This window comes from Pelobates fuscus, chromosome 7, assembly GCF_036172605.1.
Source record: "Pelobates fuscus isolate aPelFus1 chromosome 7, aPelFus1.pri, whole genome shotgun sequence".
Lineage (NCBI taxonomy): Eukaryota > Metazoa > Chordata > Amphibia > Anura > Pelobatidae > Pelobates > Pelobates fuscus.
The window spans coordinates 98322761-98341651 of NC_086323.1; the positions used below are offsets into that span (position 1 = coordinate 98322761).

General features: G+C 39.8%; 1 protein-coding gene across 4 annotated transcripts in view; it reads left to right on the forward strand.

Moving 5' to 3' along the window:
* The window catches only part of MGLL (monoglyceride lipase), a 71630-nt gene extending 54113 nt beyond the window's left edge, over positions 1-17517 (forward strand). For 3 of the 4 annotated variants that reach the window (XM_063426247.1, XM_063426248.1, XM_063426250.1), the window contains 3 exons: positions 5273-5362; positions 12461-12676; positions 14125-17517. In XM_063426247.1, coding sequence (XP_063282317.1) covers positions 5273-5362; positions 12461-12676; positions 14125-14274 — 456 coding nt within the window. In that variant the 3' untranslated portion in view covers positions 14275-17517. Of the gene's footprint in view, positions 1-5272; positions 5363-12460; positions 12677-13952; positions 14091-14124 lie in introns of those variants that run through there. The other variant, XM_063426251.1, reaches the window with a different exon arrangement.
* The last annotated feature ends 1374 nt before the right edge of the window (positions 17518-18891 follow it).

Sequence of the window (18891 nt, forward strand, 5' to 3'; positions counted from 1 at the left end):
TCTGTGTATAGTGAATGCAGAATGTTTCAATTTGTGGTGGATGTAGTGTGTGTACTGTGAATACAGGATGTTTGTGTAGTGGATGCTGTGTGTACAGGTGATGCAGAGTGTATGTTAGTGTAGTGAATGCAGAGTGTGTGTCAGTATAGTGAATCCAGAGTGTGTGCATAGTTTAGTGAATGCAGAGTGTGTGTTAGTGTGTAATAAATGCAGAGTGTGTGTTAGGGTGTAGTGAATGCAGAGTGTGTCAGTGTAATGAATGTAGTGTGTGTGTAAATGTGTAGTGAATGCAGAGTGTGTGTTAATGTGTAGTGAATGCAGAGAGTGTCTTAGTGTAGTGAATGCAGAGAGTGTGTTAGTGTAGTGAATGCAGAGAGTGTGTTAGTGTAGTGAATGCAGAGAGTGTGTTAATGTGTAGTGAATGCAGAGTGTGTGTTAATGTGTAGTGAATGCAAAGGGTGTGTTAGTGTGTAGCGGATGCAGAGTGTGTGTTAGTGTAGTGAATGCAGAGAGTGTGTTAGTGTGTAGCGGATGCAGAGTCTGTGTTAGTGTAGTGAATGCAGAGAGTGTGTTAGTGTGTAGCGGATGCACAGTGTGTGTTAGTGTAGTGAATGCAGAGTGTGTTAGTGTGTAGCGGATGCAGAGTGTGTGTTAGTGTAGTGAATGCAGAGTGTGGTAATGTGTAGCGAATGCAGAGTGTGTGTCAGTATAGTGGATGCAGTGAGTGTGTTAGTGTGTAGTGTATGCAGAGTGCATGTTGTATTAGTGAATACAGTGTGTGTATTGTATTAGTGTATGCACTGTGTGTGTTAGTGTATGCAGTGTGTGTTGTATTAGTGTATGCAGTGTGTGTGTTTGTGTATGCAGTGTGTGTTGTGTCAGTGTATGCAGCGTGTGTTGTGTTAGTGTATGCAGTGTGTTGTGTCAGTGTATGCAGAGTGTGTGTTGTGTCAGTGTATGCAGTGTGTGTGTTGTGTCAGTGTATGCAGTGTGTGTGTGTGTGTTAGTGTATGCGGTGTGTGTGTTGTGTCAGTGTATGCGGTGTGTGTTGTGTTAGTGTATGCGGTGTGTGTGTTGTGTCAGTGTATGCAGAGTGTGTGTTGTGTTAGTGTATGCGGTGAGTGTGTTGTGTCAATGTATGCAAAGTGTGGGTTGTGTAAGTGTATGCAGTGTGTGTTGTGTCAGTGCATGCATAGTGTGTTGTGTCAGTGTATGCAGAGTGTGTGTTGTGTTGGTATATGCAGTGTGTGTGTTGTGTCAGTGTATGTAGTGTGTGTTGTGTTAGTGTATGTAGTGTGTGTGTGTGTTGTGTCAGTGTATGTAGTGTGTGTGTTGTGTCAGTGTATGCAGTGTGTGTGTTTTGTCAGTGTATGTAGTGTGTGTGTGTGTGTGTGTGTGTGTTGTGTCAGTGTATGCAGTGTGTGTTTTGTCAGTGTATGTAGTGTGTGTGTGTGTGTGTGTTATGTCAGTGTATGTAGTGTGTGTGTGTGTGTGTGTGTGTGTTGTGTCAGTGTATGTAGTGTGTGTGTGTAAATTTGTAATGAGGAGGGGGATGGGGGGGTCATTTTAACATTATTAAAAAATAAAAAAAAATAAAAATTGATTAATTAAATTGTTTCTCCCCCTCCCTGCTTACCTGTGTCTAGGGAGGGGGGAGATTCCATCCCCGGTGGTCCGGTGGCATGGTGGGGCCCCCCGGCTCCCTGTTGCCGCAGAGGGGGCCCAGGCCTCCAGCTTCTCCTCTTCTCTCCTCCAATAACTCTCGCGAGACCCGCGGAGCGTTGCCATGGCAACCGGGTCTCGCGAGAGTTATTAGCAGGGAGGAGAAGAGAAGAGGCTGGAGGCCTGGGCCCCCTCTGCGGCAACAGGGAGCCGGGGGCCCGCGGCTGCACACATAGATCGCGATATTCGCGATCTATGTATGCAGAGAGGGAAAGTGGGGCCCAGGACTGCCAGAGCAGTCCGGGCCCCCCAGGGCCGCCGGGCCCGTGACAACTGTCACGGTTGTCACCCCCTGATGGCGGCCCTGGTGTCGGGATACTATACATATGATAAAATTACAGAGACTGACATTGGATCTTGCATTGACTGCATACGCAGAGCTACAGGTAGTGGGCTCGCAGGTGTTGGGGGCCCATCAGGTAGCCCATACACTTAGGGGAAACCCGACAGACAGGTAGATCTGATCAGGGTCCCGGTCGGGTGCTGCGGGCTCTTTGACAGCATGACCGGGCCCCTTTAATATCTGCAGAGATTGCTGGGGCCTGTCACTTTCACTCCAGACAGACAGCCTGGACAGCCTCAGACTCCCATCAGCATCAGCCTTCCCCACAAATTTACCTCCATGCACCCAAAAGGTATTGAAGCATTGGGTTGGTTAACATTATGTAAATTGCAATTTGTGTGTTTGTATATCTGTGTGGTGTGTGTATGTATGTGTGTGTGTATGTGCACATAAGTTTGTGTGTCAGTTTCTGGGTTCCAGTGTGTGTATGTGTAGGTATGTAAGTTTATCTTTGTGTGCCAGTGTGGGTGTCAGTGTGTGTATCTATGTATGTGTGCAGTGTGTGTGTCTGTGTAGGTATATGTTTGGATCTGTGTGTGTGCCACAGTGTGTGTAGCTTTCTATCTGTTTATGTTAGTGTGGGTACATGTGTGTGTCTGTGTGTTAGTGTGCATCTGTGTCACTGTGTGCGACTGCATATGTGTATATTTACATTTATCCCAGCACTCAAATGGAAAGAATACATAAAAGCACATCCCTACTATCAAATGCCAGAGAGAAGGCAGTGTTTACTTGGCTACCTAGTAACACCTTGTGGCTGTCACTCAGACAGGCACTAAAGCTGCTTCCTCCACAGCGTGCAGCACCCACGTTCAGCGTCGCCGAATGCTCCCCATAGAGAGGCACTGATTCAATGCATCTCTATAAGGAGATGTAATTGGTGTAGCGTGTTGCTGGGGATTTGCAATAGTCTCCCAGTGCTTTCCTATGGCAAAGCATTTGATTGGCTGAGATCATCCAGATTGATGATCTCAGCCACAGAGGCGTGGCCTGCTGCGGCAAGATTGGTGCAGAGAGGGTGAAAAGGGTAAGTTTAAATACCTTTTACTTCACTGAAAGGGAGGCCTGTCACCTTAACAACCACTCCAGCACTATAGTTTTAGGAATACATGTTCCTTTAAATATCAGTGCGAAATATTGTGGGAAATCTCTCTGTTTAAACAAAGTCACTATTGATAGAGTTTGGTACCTGTTGATTTTAATAGGTGCTCATGGAAACTTCAATTGCATAATTGGGTCTGGGTAAAATTAAGTAAAAGTTCCCCCCACCCCCTGCATTTTGCTTTTCATGTTGGGTGCTTTCTACTCCAATACTCAAGAAGGTTTATGATACAGTTCATGTTGAAGCAATTTCATTCTTACTCCTCTGGATCCAGAGAATCTCAAATGATCTGGTATCACATTCAGATGGTGATTACATTTTCCTGAGAACACGTACCCCTTATGCCACATAGAAAAACATTTTAAGAGCATAAACCTAGAACTTCTCAATCTGCTATCAGTGGGCTAAGTAACAATATTATATGTTTAATTGCAAAAAAAAAAAAAAAAACATTTTCAGGATCGATTCCTTCTGAAAGAGAGACAAACAAAATAGTCAATTCATGGATTAGTCTCCGAGCAGCTTTATCCACATTATAATACAATAAAGGAATTTAGAAAAGGATTTACGTAACCATAGCACCCTTTTAACATGACAGAAAAACAGCAAGGATTAAATAAAAAATTAGGTTACACTAGATGAAAGAAGACAAATCGAAATTGTAAGATGATGTACACATCTGGGTTTCTAGAATGTATTATATTAAGAAATATTAACCAGGGTTTCGATTTAAAGAACCCCTAGGTGAGGAACATTTTTGTGCCCATTTTAGTTTAAATGCACCCTTATTCAAATCCTATACAAACCTCAGGATTGCTGGATAATTTCCCAGCAGGGTCAGTATAGCTTTCCAAGTTTGATTTAGATATGTGGTGCTGAGTTAAAGGAACACTAGACACCATCACCACTTCATCGCTTTGCCTGGAGTAGAAACCCTGTCCCATCTCCCTGTTCAGTGTTAAACCATTTTCAAACAGTTTAACACTGCCTGTAGACTGGCCCCTCTCTGCTGCTCACGCTGGTACGGTGAGAGCAGTGCGCTGATGCCCTCAGTCTATCACAGCTGCCCATCTGTGGTATCAGCTGGCATGTCTAAGGCAGAGTGTAAATCCAAATTAGCCATTGATGACCAGGCAACCAGCAGTCAGGGACCCTAATTCAGTGTTAAACTGTTGAAAAATGGTTTAACATTAAATATTGGGATGGAGCTAGGTGGGTCCAGGCATCATACAAACTTTAATGAGATGCAATAGTTGCAAACAAACTTTAAAATGTTATATTTGTCCTCTCTAGTTAAAGGGTTACTCCAAGCACCATGAGCACGTTATTTGAAGTGGTTATGGTGCTTGGAGTATGTGCAGTGTTTTTCGCCATGAAACACTGCACATACAGAGATTAACCCACTCTGCTGCCAGAGGTGCAACCCCACCTCTGATAGCGTTACAGACGTGTCATTAACCAGCCCAAAATTAGAGTTGCCGGCTGGCTACTTTGAATGTCAACCCAGTGGAAGCACATCACTGGAGCACCAGTGAGCATCAGAGCCCAACGGAGACCCAAGATCATTTTTATCCTTTAAGACCTAAAATGCATCTGATGAACAGTTTCACAAAATCCTGAGGGATTGAACTGTTGTTCATTGTACTGGCACTGGAACCACATACGTTATTTAAAAAGTAGTATAATTTTGCTTCATATGAGTTTATCATACTAAATGTTGTCCCATGCTTCATGGTCGGTTGTGTACAATAGTCTATCTTGCTTCTTATACAGCCTACTGTGGTTTCAAGGGTGGAACATTCCTGCAAGACTTCTTCTCATAGTCATTGCATGCACTTGGGTGCCATATGACTCTTCAAGATAGCACACAAACAATTCACAGAATTTCCCTTTACTCTGCAAGGTACATTAAGTACTGTTCATCAGATGCTCACAATTGGTTCCCGTTTTTAACTTATAGTTGTATTTCCTATTTATTTTGCCAGACATTATAGAGGGACTTTCTGGCCTCTTTTGCTTGCACATGTGTTTTTGTGTCAGCCATGTATCTTTTGCATCCAAACCAAAAGTGAATTTGCTTTTTTTTTTTTTGTTTTGTTTAACAGGTTTTTGCAGCTAAAATATTGAACCATGTTCTCCCCAATCTCTCTCTGGGAGGTATCGACCCAAATCTGGTATCTCGGAATAAAAAAGAGGTGAGAGCACAAGATCTACTGGTAGGAGAAAGTGGTGGGGAAAGGGTTTCTCTAAGGAACCCCTATTTCTATACTTAAGGGGTTAATATAGTTTTCAGCTGATTATGCCTCAACAGACCATTCCTGGTAAGAAGAATCCTGCCCCTTCATGTCTGCCCATTATATGCCTTAACAGACCATTCCTGGTAAGAAGAAGAATCCTGCCCCTTCATGTCTGCCCATTATATGCCTTAACAGACCATTCCTGGTAAGAAGAAGAATCCTGCCCCTTCATGTCTGCCCATTATATGCCTTAACAGACCATTCCTGGTAAGAAGAAGAATCCTGCCCCTTCATGTCTGCCCATTATATGCCTTAACAGACCATTCCTGGTAAGAAGAAGAATCCTGCCCCTTCATGTCTGCCCATTATATGCCTTAACAGACCATTCCTGGTAAGAAGAAGAATCCTGCCCATTATATGCCTTAACAGACCATTCCTGGTAAGAAGAAGAATCCTGCCCCTTCATGTCTGCCCATTATATGCCTTAACAGACCATTCCTGGTAAGAAGAAGAATCCTGCCCCTTCATGTCTGCCCATTATATGCCTTAACAGACCATTCCTGGTAAGAAGAAGAATCCTGCCCCTTCATGTCTGCCCATTATATGCCTTAACAGACCATTCCTGGTAAGAAGAAGAATCCTGCCCCTTCATGTCTGCCCATTATATGCCTTAACAGACCATTCCTGGTAAGAAGAAGAATCCTGCCCATTATATGCCTTAACAGACCATTCCTGGTAAGAAGAAGAATCCTGCCCCTTCATGTCTGCCCATTATATGCCTTAACAGACCATTCCTGGTAAGAAGAAGAATCCTGCCCCTTCATGTCTGCCCATTATATGCCTTAACAGACCATTCCTGGTAAGAAGAAGAATCCTGCCCCTTCATGTCTGCCCATTATATGCCTTAACAGACCATTCCTGGTAAGAAGAAGAATCCTGCCCCTTCATGTCTGCCCATTATATGCCTTAACAGACCATTCCTGGTAAGAAGAAGAATCCTGCCCATTATATGCCTTAACAGACCATTCCTGGTAAGAAGAAGAATCCTGCCCCTTCATGTCTGCCCATTATATGCCTTAACAGACCATTCCTGGTAAGAAGAAGAATCCTGCCCCTTCATGTCTGCCCATTATATGCCTTAACAGACCATTCCTGGTAAGAAGAAGAATCCTGCCCCTTCATGTCTGCCCATTATATGCCTTAACAGACCATTCCTGGTAAGAAGAAGAATCCTGCCCCTTCATGTCTGCCCATTATATGCCTTAACAGACCATTCCTGGTAAGAAGAAGAATCCTGCCCATTATATGCCTTAACAGACCATTCCTGGTAAGAAGAAGAATCCTGCCCCTTCATGTCTGCCCATTATATGCCTTAACAGACCATTCCTGGTAAGAAGAAGAATCCTGCCCCTTCATGTCTGCCCATTACTCTAGTTTAAAGGAACAGGAACTTTAAGATGAATGACTATTACTTGCCCATATGTGACCTCCATGTTAGCATATATATCCTCTGTGCCTAGAGCTATTGTTATCTCTGAGCATAAAACTATTTGAATTTAGTTCTATGTAATAGTTCAGAATAGTGAGAAGCTAGGTGGCTGCTTATTGCACAAAGTCATGTCAAATACCAGGGATTGTGCTGGCTGTTTATGTAACAATTTTCTCTTATTATGTAATGTGTATATAATAAACAATAAACTAGGTTGTTAGACAATAACTGAAATAAAATATTTTTTTATAGATTCAACAACATGTAATTTCATGGGTAAAAATGCGTGTATGTGTGTGTGTATGTACATATGTATATATGTGTGTGTGTGTTTATGTGTGTGTATATATATATATACATATTGTAATATAACATAACATTCTGAATGGAAATTTTCCCAGCTCTGGAAATGTTTCCCAAAATGTACTGTTTAGTGAATAAATGTCGTATGTCTCTTTTGCCGCATATCACAGTAAATTCTTGCTCCTCGGGCACAAATGGCAAATGGAATTAAGAGGCTGTTCGTGCATGCAGAAGTAATATTTTCTCAGGCCTGCCTCACATAGCTGCACTGGGGTTAAAAATTCACCAGACTCTAATCCTAAATTATAAATCCTCATTCATATTTCATCCACCCTTCTCCTGCGGAGACCTGGTTTAGTAAAAGGAGTATGTTATGTAAGGCAGAGTGTATATTTCTTCTGGCTTATTGTCTCTGCCATGTGACACAGACACACTCGGGCACACCTTCACTTTATTATTAAATCTCTTTTACACCAAAGGTGACTTGCTTATTGGAGTAAACCTGTGACACTGTCACACATTGCAAAATGAGACTTTAATTAAGTTTGTGATAGGTTAGTATTGAAGTTGAGTCGCACAACCTTAAGTGCTTGTGATGCCATTGTCTTATGAAAGTCACATTGTAGAAAAAAACCTCATGCTAATATTGGGAAATAACATGTGATTCATTGTCTCCTGGTACTGCAATAATTACAGGATATGATTTCCCTGTTTGCTACAGAACCCTGAGCTTCAATAAATACTATTTGCAGTCACCGTTATAGTTTATTCGCTAAACAGAGAGTAGTGACAAATACGTAAAGAATTTGTAACTTTTAGGCGAAATTAGTCAATGGAAAAAAAAACAAAAAAAATTCTGGCTTGGCGATTTTGGCAGAAAAAAATACTATTTCCTAATCAGTCTTCTACAATTCCAATATTTGGTGAACAAACCATTTCATTAAAGTTCAGAGCCTTTTTTTGGCACAGTTTGTATTTCTCTTGATTGTGTTTTGTATACAATAAAGCATTGTGGTGGGTTGACCCTTTAACCTCAAGGAATACGCAGACCCCTTCATAGAGCAAAGCTCCAAGATGAAGCATGTCTTCTCAAGGTCATAATGTCAGGCTTACTCCCAGAATTCTTCTCTTCCTATTTATACCAGAGGTTATAGGTTAAATTTTTCCAAGGGTGAATTCACATGGCTGTTCTTATAAACTTGACTCTTTTAATAATAAACTTTAACTAGAGTTTATTAACTTTGCCTAATGAGCTATCCTTAGGTCAGACACTGCATTCATTACTAAAAAAAAAAAAATAACTTCACAGATTTCTTTCTCCATTAAAAACAGTCTGATTTTAAATGGATAACGGAAAGGTAGATGACTGTCGCTTGTTATTATATTAGCCATTTCAGCAGACACTCTTGTGAAAACCACTTACTTCTGGGAAACACCACAAGATTTACAACTCTGAGGCGAACTGTCACTTCTCCATGAAGTACACAACTGAAACTTGTGTTAACCTTTTACAAATGTGAAACCTACTTGCATCTTAATGAATGCTGTTACTTTCCTCTTCCCAGAGAAAACATGCTGCTTCTAGTGGCTGTCAGGCTGACGGCCACTACAGGCACTTCCAAGTTCCTTGTGCCTGTTAATGCTTCTCATAGAGAAACATAAGATTCAGTGCTTTTATATGAGAAGCATTTGATTGAGTTCCGTGATTTCTGCGCATCCATCATAGGTCTGTAGGACTTCTCTATGAGACGAATTGGACTGAGATCATTACATCTGATGATCTCAGAAGTGGAAGCAGTATGGCAGCCAAGAGGAGATTGTCACAGTGCCGGATTACAGGTGTGTATTAAAGGCGTTTTTTGTTTTTTTTTTATTTTTTTTTTCTTACATTAAAAGGGGTTCCAGAATCTAATGTATGTTAAAGATTTTAATTAACATCACAATTCAGTTTAGGCCAGCGATGCATTTACCACGAGGCTAACAAGGCCTTTGCCTTGGGCGGTACTTTTCCATTTGCCGCCCCCAAATGCCCAGGCAAATGCCTTGTTAGCCTCGTTTTAAGGAGGCCGAAGAGCTGGCCCGGTTGGCTCCCCGGGGCATTCAAATATAGGTTTCTTATATATTAGTTAAGGGGTTGTTTGGAAACCTATAGTTTCTGTTGACATATTTATTTGATGCTTTTTCAGAGAAATGTAGATAACGGTACCTCCTATTTAGATTGATAGTGAGAAAATAGGCCACAACCAAAAAAAAAGATAACTACAACTGAGACAACAAGTACTTGTGTATAGGATTGTGGTCATTGTAACTTTTATAGAAATAATCATGTAATGGTGATAATAATATGACAGAGGAAGTTTCTATTAATTTTTTTTTCTTATGGAAACTGGCAAGACTTAAATTATTATTATGTTTCTTTTTTTTCTCTATAAGGTTTCACGTTTTGCCCTTTCCATAGCCATCATCATCCCATTTCCTGCCTTCCCCCATAGTCCTGTAATAAATGTATTGTTGGCTTTGGGAATTGAACATACTGTCATGCTTATCCTGCGTAATCAGTACCAGCCCATTACATGATCCATGGCCACATTGTACAAGACATTTTATTAAAAGCAGATTTCTGTCTTTCTTACACTGCCTCTTATCTGGAGATAGAAATTCATGAAATCAGAAAGGAATGGAAAGTGAATATAACGGATTATTCCTTTATGAATTAACAAAGATGAACCCTTACTCATCTAAAATGAATTGGGCTTATATTACTTCTACCTCTTGTATATTTAATATTATCTTTCCGCCTACGATGGAAATGATAAAAATCTAATGTGCACATTCTTACTTCATACAAATCGAGTAGGAGGAAATGTGAACAGATGTTTCAGAGTGTCACGGAAACTATTTAAAAAAGAAAAAGTTTTTTTTCTTATTCATGCTTATGGTGCACAATTTTAAATGAACCTTAAATGGGCTCTCTTAGCACCATAACCACTACAGTCCATTGTAATAGTTATAGTGCCAGCATGCTTTGCAAACCAAGAATCGACTGGTTATTTATTGTAGTGAATTGAAATCCACATTGCAAAATGAAGACCACCGTAAGCGAGCTGTGACTATAGCAGATAAAGTCATCTTTGGACATTCAGGCGCCCGTATGAAACTTTGAAGCAATGCCAGCTAGTGTCCACCGTCTAGCATTGTTGATATTCATTATTTCATATTATGTTTTAGATTTACGTTCAATACAATTCACGTTTAGTACTGTCAAGTTTAGTGAGTGTGCATGGATCATGTGAAGGTGACCAGCTTGTGAAATGGATACCAGTAACTCTCAAAATTGCAACACATTTTATATTTCCTCCCTTTGCGCTCCTCACCACTGTAACTACCTCGGTGGTGTTAACTGGCGGCTAGGGAAAACAACACTGTCACCAAATCAAAGTTAAACAGTTCCTCTTTAAAGGGACATAGCTATAATGTTCTTGTTATTTCTATTTGAATTTAAGTATTGCCACTTACCACACTCTAATTTGTTAAACTACATATTTAGATGTATGCCCTCCCTCCAGAAGCAATAAATTAAAGAGTTTAACCATATATCTACCTGTGCTCCAGTTTCGCCATAGTCGCTGCTCCTACCCTGGCTGAGATCATCATTACTAATAATCTCAGTCAGTTCAAAGCTTCCCTATCGGCAAACATTTGGGGGGGCTAGTGTGCATGAGTGGCAATTTTCATGCTGCATCAATCAGCATCTCCTCATATAGAGGTATTGATTCAATGCATCTCTATGGGGTGGGTTCAGTGCCGTCATGCTGAACATCAGTCCTGCAAAGATTGCAAGTCCACACCAGAAAGACCCTCCAGTGGCTTTCTAGTTCACCTGCAAGAGGAAGCTTAATGTGTCTCAATTAGATGCATTTGATTGGATCATGGAGAGGGAAGCTGTGATGTCAGACAGGGTGTGGAATCCAGCGAGGGAAGGTTTGCCCGGCTCTGGGTTCCAGGTAACTTTACCGTTTAACTTGCAGGTTTGGAGGAGAGGGCTAATGAGAATGCCCATTCGGGAATTTTAAACGTAAAAAAAAAGTAGATTTGTTTTTAAGTGGTTAGAGGTTCCCCTTAAGCTGTAGCGGTTTAGGTGCTTAGAGTGTTACTTTAATTATTGTGAAACTATTTTGTAGCTCTGTATAGAATTAATGCAGAAAATGGTCACTTCTTGAAATATTGTTTTTGTTAATGACTTGCATATAGGTACTTTTATTTCTTGCACTATTCTAAGAAAATATATTTTCTGTAAAATGTGATGTAAAAAATAAGCTCAGTGTTAACTGGAAGCACCCTTTTGATGATGTATTGTATATATGAGTCGGTCAACTCAACCCTTGATTCATTTGTTTTTGCTTAGAGCAGTAATGAGCTTTTTTTAACTACTCAAATTAATCTTAAAAAAACATTAGGTCTTTATTCATTAAAGAAACACACCAAACACATTACCTTTACAGGGTAATGTAGTGGTTATGGTGCCAGCAGTGCTCTGGTCCCCGTCTACCCCCATGTAAGTAGTCAAACTGTTTTAGAAAGGTTGACTTTTTACCTGGAATCTGACGTGTGCTTTTCCCTGCCTCCCCTATTTTTGGTAGAGAGACAGTGAGTCTTAGCTAAGCTAAATGTTGCAGGTTGATGCTCTCTGGCAATGAGTTAGCCCTGTAATTCAGGATTTAGCTCAAAAGAGCTAACAAAAGCTAACAGAAGTTCCTGTTCTAAAACCATTTGAATACTTACAATGTGATGTCAACAAGGCATTCCTGGCACCATAACCACTGCGCCGTGTTTCCTTTAAACAATTAATGAATGTGAATTGAAATTCTCCTATTTGGTTATAGTCACATATTTTTTACTTGAAGCTTAAATGTTGTGATTCGATTTGTAACTACAGTTCCACTGGATGGAATAAACATGAATTTCTCTCAACCTGGAGAGTGAATGACAGTCACCAGTCAGATCTGCTGTATGTTTCCAAATTAAAAGATTCAGTTTCCTGTCAGGGGAAAGACTGTAGTTAGGATTATAACTCCCATCATGGATAGGTAATATTCATAGCACGATTTTACTACATTATTTGTTATTATTATTACTACATATAATTACTTATATAGCACCAAAATACTCTGTAGCACTGTATACTAGGTTACTTAAAATTGTGCTTTTCTCTTGTGGTGCTGTTCTCTAAAGAATAGAGATAGTAATCCGATTGTTTGCCATAGGTCGAGTCATATATGACAGATCCACTCGTTTACCATGGAGGAATGAAGGTTTCCTTTGGAGTGCAGTTACTGAATGCCTCATCACGAGTCGAGCGAGTGTTGCCCAATTTCAAACTACCAGTATTGTTAATGCATGGCACGGCAGACAAACTCTGTGACATTCGAGGCTCGCATCTTATGATGGATACTGTTCCCAGCGAGGACAAAACTCTAAAGGTAACGACAAGCTGCATGACATCACATCTTGTCTACCGGACTAATAGGGCTAATCCAATATATTTATTTATTTTAATTCACAATCTGAAGCTCAAATCACAAATAAAACAAGGAAGGGTAATTTACTTTACAACCCAAATATTTTCAGTAAATCCCTTCTCTTATACCAGAAGTAGTCACTCAGAGATCCTGCTACTGGTAGTGTTTACCATACAGTAGAGCTAGCCGTGATGTTGCACTTTAACACAATGGTACACCATACCTTATTTATTAGCACAATGTTTCAGTCCTCCCAATCAGACCTGCCAAATTAAGCAGATTTAACATAGGATTCTACATACAGAGTCACATGGCATTATTATGTCACTCATTTTTAGTCGGATAACAACGATTGTGCATGTATAAATACATTCCATATATTTTAGGTTAAATACCACTGATTAAGTAAACATATAGAGCTATGAATAAGTGTTAAATTGGAAATGTAGTGCTTATAATATACACATCACCCAGTGAAAGCGTTTACTTTGCTGGAATAATATCCAGCGATCAGCTGTGCTGACATATAAACTTAGAACAGTAAACTTTTTTATTTACATTATTGCTGTGTATATATAAGATGTCAAAAATTTTGGTTTTTGCATACGTCTGAAAGGGAAAGGAAAGCCTATGTTTACTTCCTGGAAATCAGGGGTTAATCTGCCAAGCTGCTGATCTTTTAAGATGTCAGTGTTCCAAACATTTAGACAGTCCAGCTGCTGTCTGAAATGTTTTGCTTGTCTAAGCTGCCATTCCAAGTATATTGGACCTAAGTAGTCAGTTCTTGAAGACTTCAAGAAATGAGGTGACAGGATAGAAACAAAAAACTCCCCCCGAAACACTCCACTCACCATAACCACTACAGCGCTTGTCAGGAGTGCCCTGGCACCATTTGCTAATAATTTGACTTTTCACCAGGGGTCTGTAAGATGCCAGTCACTGCCTCTATTGACAGCCAGAAGATCACTGCTATTGTTGTTATGGTGCTTGGAATAATACATACACATACTACCAGTCACTGCAGTCTGGAGTATCCCCATAGTTCATAATGTAAGCACTGTTTGACATTTGTGATAATTCTGGTTTTGACAAATATAGTCTTTGTTTTAACTATTTACTGGTTCTCCTAGGAGTATAGCTTATCATCCTCAATTTCTGTCATCTATAATTTCTGTCCCTGTATCTATCCCTTTAATGCTTTTCCTTCCTGGTCTTTAACTTTATTTTTCTCATCTAGCTTGGAGCTTTTTTCCTTTCACAACACCATGAAACCATGTTGGTTCAGAGAAACAGCTAGAATACTAGCCCACTATTATTCCAGGTGTGGTTGTTAAGCAGCTTCCTATTTCCCAGTAACTGGTCAAATAACTCACCTGAAAACGTTTTCACTGCATATGTCTTATCTGTAGGTTTATGAAACCGGATTCCACGCGTTGCACAAAGAACTGCCAGAGGTCACTAGATCTGTATTCCAAGAGATAGAAACCTGGCTTCTACAAAGAATAGAAAAAGAAGAGGCACCATCAGCAACCACTTCACAGATTGCAAAGAACACCTAGGATCTATCATAAGTACCCTGATCAGCCTCGAATTGACAGACTGTTTCATCCAGATCACCAGGTCTGCCTCCAGAAAACTGAGCATCGTCCCTTCGTCAGCTTGTGTTCAGCTGAGCTTTTACCCACATCGCTCGATTAACCCTATACCTAGATCTACCTGTTCTCCACTGAGTTTAGCAACTAAACCTCTACCAAATAAAGTTGTACTTAGCTGAGCTAATACCCCACTGATCAAACTGTGTTTGATTGAACTTCTACTATGATCGACCTGTGCTCAACTGAGCTTATACTTTTATCAGTCTACACCTGATTCACCCCTTTTTTCAGACTCCAACAAATCCGTATTTTGAAGTCCATCTGTGACTTTTTCTATTTTTTCCTTATAAGACTAATTTACTAATCTATATTTGAGCAAGCACAAGGACCACAACACACAAAACAAACAGCCGATCCAACACCTGGCTGAAGTGGAAGCACAAATTAATAAACGAGACTTCAAAATTGAAAACCTTTAAAAGTCAGGTGGAATTGGACATTACAATTCTCAGCAATAATTGTACAAATCGCACCCAGCTCCACTTGGCCTAACATATAAGAACTTGGCTTAACCGATTGGTGCAGAATTCCACAGATTATTTGTAATCAATAATCCTGGAAGAAAAAGACCACTTTGTCAATTCATATCCAGGAAATCAAAGCAATATGTTGAAAAAATAACAAAATGCAAATTCGTCATGGATCTGCAGACATATAGGAAAGGTGAAAAATAAAATAGGATTTTGCGAGGGGGATAATCGCTTGTAGGAATCCATGTAAATATTCCCTGTTCCCCTGTTTTAATAGATTTTTATTACAGATAATAGTATATGGATAATACTATTTAACATGTTAATATATTTACTGCCTGAAATTAAGGAGTATTTTTTTTTAAATATATATTTCATACGTTATTCATAAATGCTAAAATTGTGGCCTTTGGTCTGGTAATCTTTGGAACACTTGTCCTTTTGAATCCCCAAACTGCGGTGACCCTTTTTATTGTTCAGCAGAGCATTGCAAATCAATATAAGCTGCTGTAGTAGTTAAAAAAGGTTTAACGTAATAGGGTTCTCACTTTGATTACCATCAGTTTAAAGACTGTTTCCTAGAGATTTTTCTCTATTCAGTGCTTATTAGAAAATAAAAAATCTGTTTAAGTACTGGGCTTCAAAATCCACAAATAGTTGAGGTTACAGTGGCCACCCTGGAATAGCAGATAGCACAGTTGCCCAATTTAGATTTCCATTTTATTCAATTCATTATGAATTATGTAGGTAATATACAAAAGTTTGTTGAGAATTTCTTGAATCTTGTATATCTTCAGACCACAAATCCACCCTTCATTTCATATCATGCAGAAATGCTAAAACCTATGGGACATTAGTATACCAATTATCAATAACCCAAATTAATCACAAAATTGGAACGGACTATATCCATTAATGTGACTTTCATTTTGTAATTAGTAACTTGAGTTCACAGGTTCAAAGATTAAATCTGTTTGGCAAGTTTATAATTTCAAAGAATATATTCTCTTCTTTCCTCTCTACTGGAGCCCTCTTTGACACAAGGTTGGCCCACATCATTAATCCTCAGTTTATATTATTTGACCTTGTCCCATATGTCTATAGCTGGATTAGTCTGTGTCTGTTTTTGACAGTTCAACCTGTGTACATATGAGAACATACTTTAAAATTCTACATTGATGGTGGTTCTAGAGCTCCAAACCCCGATGGAAAGTCAGAAAACCACATGTGTTTACGTAGGGAAATGCCTATGAGCAGGGACTCTAAGGACCACATTTCAGAAATACTGCTCTATATAATTTGAGGTCTAGGTCCTAAATTTTTAGAATGCTTTAGTAGACCTGGTTATCAGGTTTCCCCAGTTAAGCAAAGGCAGCTAAGTGTATGACATTCTAGAAGAGTGATCAAACAGCATGAATACTAGTAAGACATAAAATAAGCTTGTATGGGTCAACATCATAAAAATTAGTAGAGCAGTATACACATTACATGATTGTAGGTAGCCTTTGCTGCTTGAATACAATCTTCTCATGTGCATTGTAGAATGACTTTTAACAGGGAAGCAGGCAAACGTTGAAATAGGACATAGCCCCCATCCGAATCAAGATCTAGCAATTACCGAAGTTAAAATAAAATAGTGCTTCTAATATTCTAAAACACAGAAACATTGTGTATAGCATTAACAGATGGAACATTGCTAGAAATATGTGGCTATTAATCATTGATCTCACACGGAGACCCAACAAAATTGCATAGGATAGCTCTTAGATGTAAAAGATACAAAATAATGGGTGCAATCCATGGAAGGTACTTCCCTGAGTACCAAATCTCGTTTTGGTAGGCTGTTTGAATTGTATTTGCTGTATTGTACTTTATTATTATTATTTTTTTTTTTTGCTTTATCACTTATTTTCTTTTTGTTTGTGTGTTTCATGTAGGGCTGTTTTTGTAATTCATGTTACTCCCATTGTAGGAGTTAATGTCTTCTGGACTCTCTATCTCCCAGAAGAGGAGATTCAGTAACTCGTTTATTATGAAAACGCTATAACATTTAATATTAGTTCAATATTCCTTTAATATTTACAAATGTTTTGCAATAGTGGGCTCATTAAAATGTTAACAATAAGCTAGATTTGCAACATATGCTTTTACAAACATATCAACTTACATTGTAGTTCTGCAGAACCTGGTGCAATAAAACACTCGCTGGTTTTCTCCTCAGCAAGAAAATACAGGCTTTTCAGCAGCATCCCACATTATAGAGCCCATGGGGCTGAATTGCTGACGATCTGACGTTTTTTGTAATGAGTTGAGAAAGGAAATGTAACAGAAGATTGACAAAGATGATAATGTACAGAAACAATGTATCATTTGAGTTCCATATGTTTATCTCTGATGATGTTTGCTGTTGTACCAGTTTATCATGCAAGGAACAAAATGGACATGGTATATCCTATGTATATGGACAGGTTCAGCAAAAAGTCAGGAACTAAACAGATGCTTGTAATATGTGTAATGTATACCTGCCAACTGTCCCAGGTACAGAGTGTGAGTGCATTATAAGACACGTTCACACTGTGCATAGAGCTATCAGGACATTATAGGATCACTATAGTGTCAGGAAAACAGACTTGTTTTCCTGACACTATAGCATCCTTAGGACCCCCCACCCTCAGGGCCTCCCCTCCCCCCCCCCCTGTGGCGCTGAAGGGGTTAAAACCCCTTCAGTTACTTACATTAATCCAGTGCCAGGCTCCCTCGGTGCTGGTGACCTCTCCTCCCCCGTCGAGGTCAGCTCCCGAGTGGAGCGTAATGCGTAGCAAGAGCCACGAGCATATTCAAAAACAGTCCATAGGAAAGTATTTCTCAATGCTTTTCTATGGACGTTCTGCACGCTGGATGCGAATTTCGCATCCAGCGTCGCTGAAGCGCCTCTAGCTGCTGTCAGGAAGACAGCCACTAGAGGCTGGATTAACCCTGCAATGTAAATATGTTTACATCTGAAGGTTTAAAACCTGGGGGACCTGGCACCCAGACCCTCAATTAATACTTTTCTAACAACCTACTTCACACCCCTACTTTTACCCCCTGTGTCACTATACCCCACTCCCTCTATAATGTAAGCTCATTGAGCAGGGCCCTCCACCTCTCTGTTCCTGTACGTCCAGTTGTCTGGTTACAATTACATGTATGTTAGTCCACCCATTGTACAGAGCTACGGAATCTGATGGCGCAATATAAATAATAAAATAATAATAATTGAGCTGAAGTGGTCTGGGTGACTATAGTGTCCCTTTAAGCCCATACTCAGAATGTTTCAGGAGTGCTCTGTGCAAAGGCTGCACTGAATGGGTCCAACCAAAGCACATGCCAGACAGACATCCCTCATTTTGGTGTGCCACTGTTAGTCATACTGGCCATATTGTTATTAGGTATGGTTATCTTAGATTAATCCTATAATTACTATTATGTAATAGGCCAGTGATGTACTTATGGTGTATGTTGAATGCATTGACGTTAAAGGAACACTATAGCGTTGGGAACAGAAATGTGTATTCATAAAGACTATAGTAACGCTGTCCCTACTGTTAGTCAGTTATCCTCCCACCCCTGGGTGCATTAAAACAAAACAAAAAAATGTAAAGATTTATCTAACTTTTTCCCGCACATTGGCCTGCTCTGTCAATGTCCAATATAATGACCTAAAGTAATGGTAGTTCCGCGTTATGTGACCAAATTTTACGTGGCCAGTGCAGCAGAAGGCAGTGATACTGACAGCCACTAGAGGTAGACTTAACCCTGCAATGTAAACTTTTTTGTTTCTTAAAACTGCAATGTTTTACATTGCGATGAGGTGATTTAGGAGACTATTGTGTCCATTTAAGCATTTATGCATGTATTTGGGCAGTTACTGACCTTTTACTCAATCTGCAGGTAATACAATTTCAGTTTGTTCTCGATTTAAACCACAAGCCCTTATCTCTTCTACGTAGACAATAAGTCTCTCCCTGCTAGAAAGATGTTTATAAGGAGTTAACTATCTGTACTTACT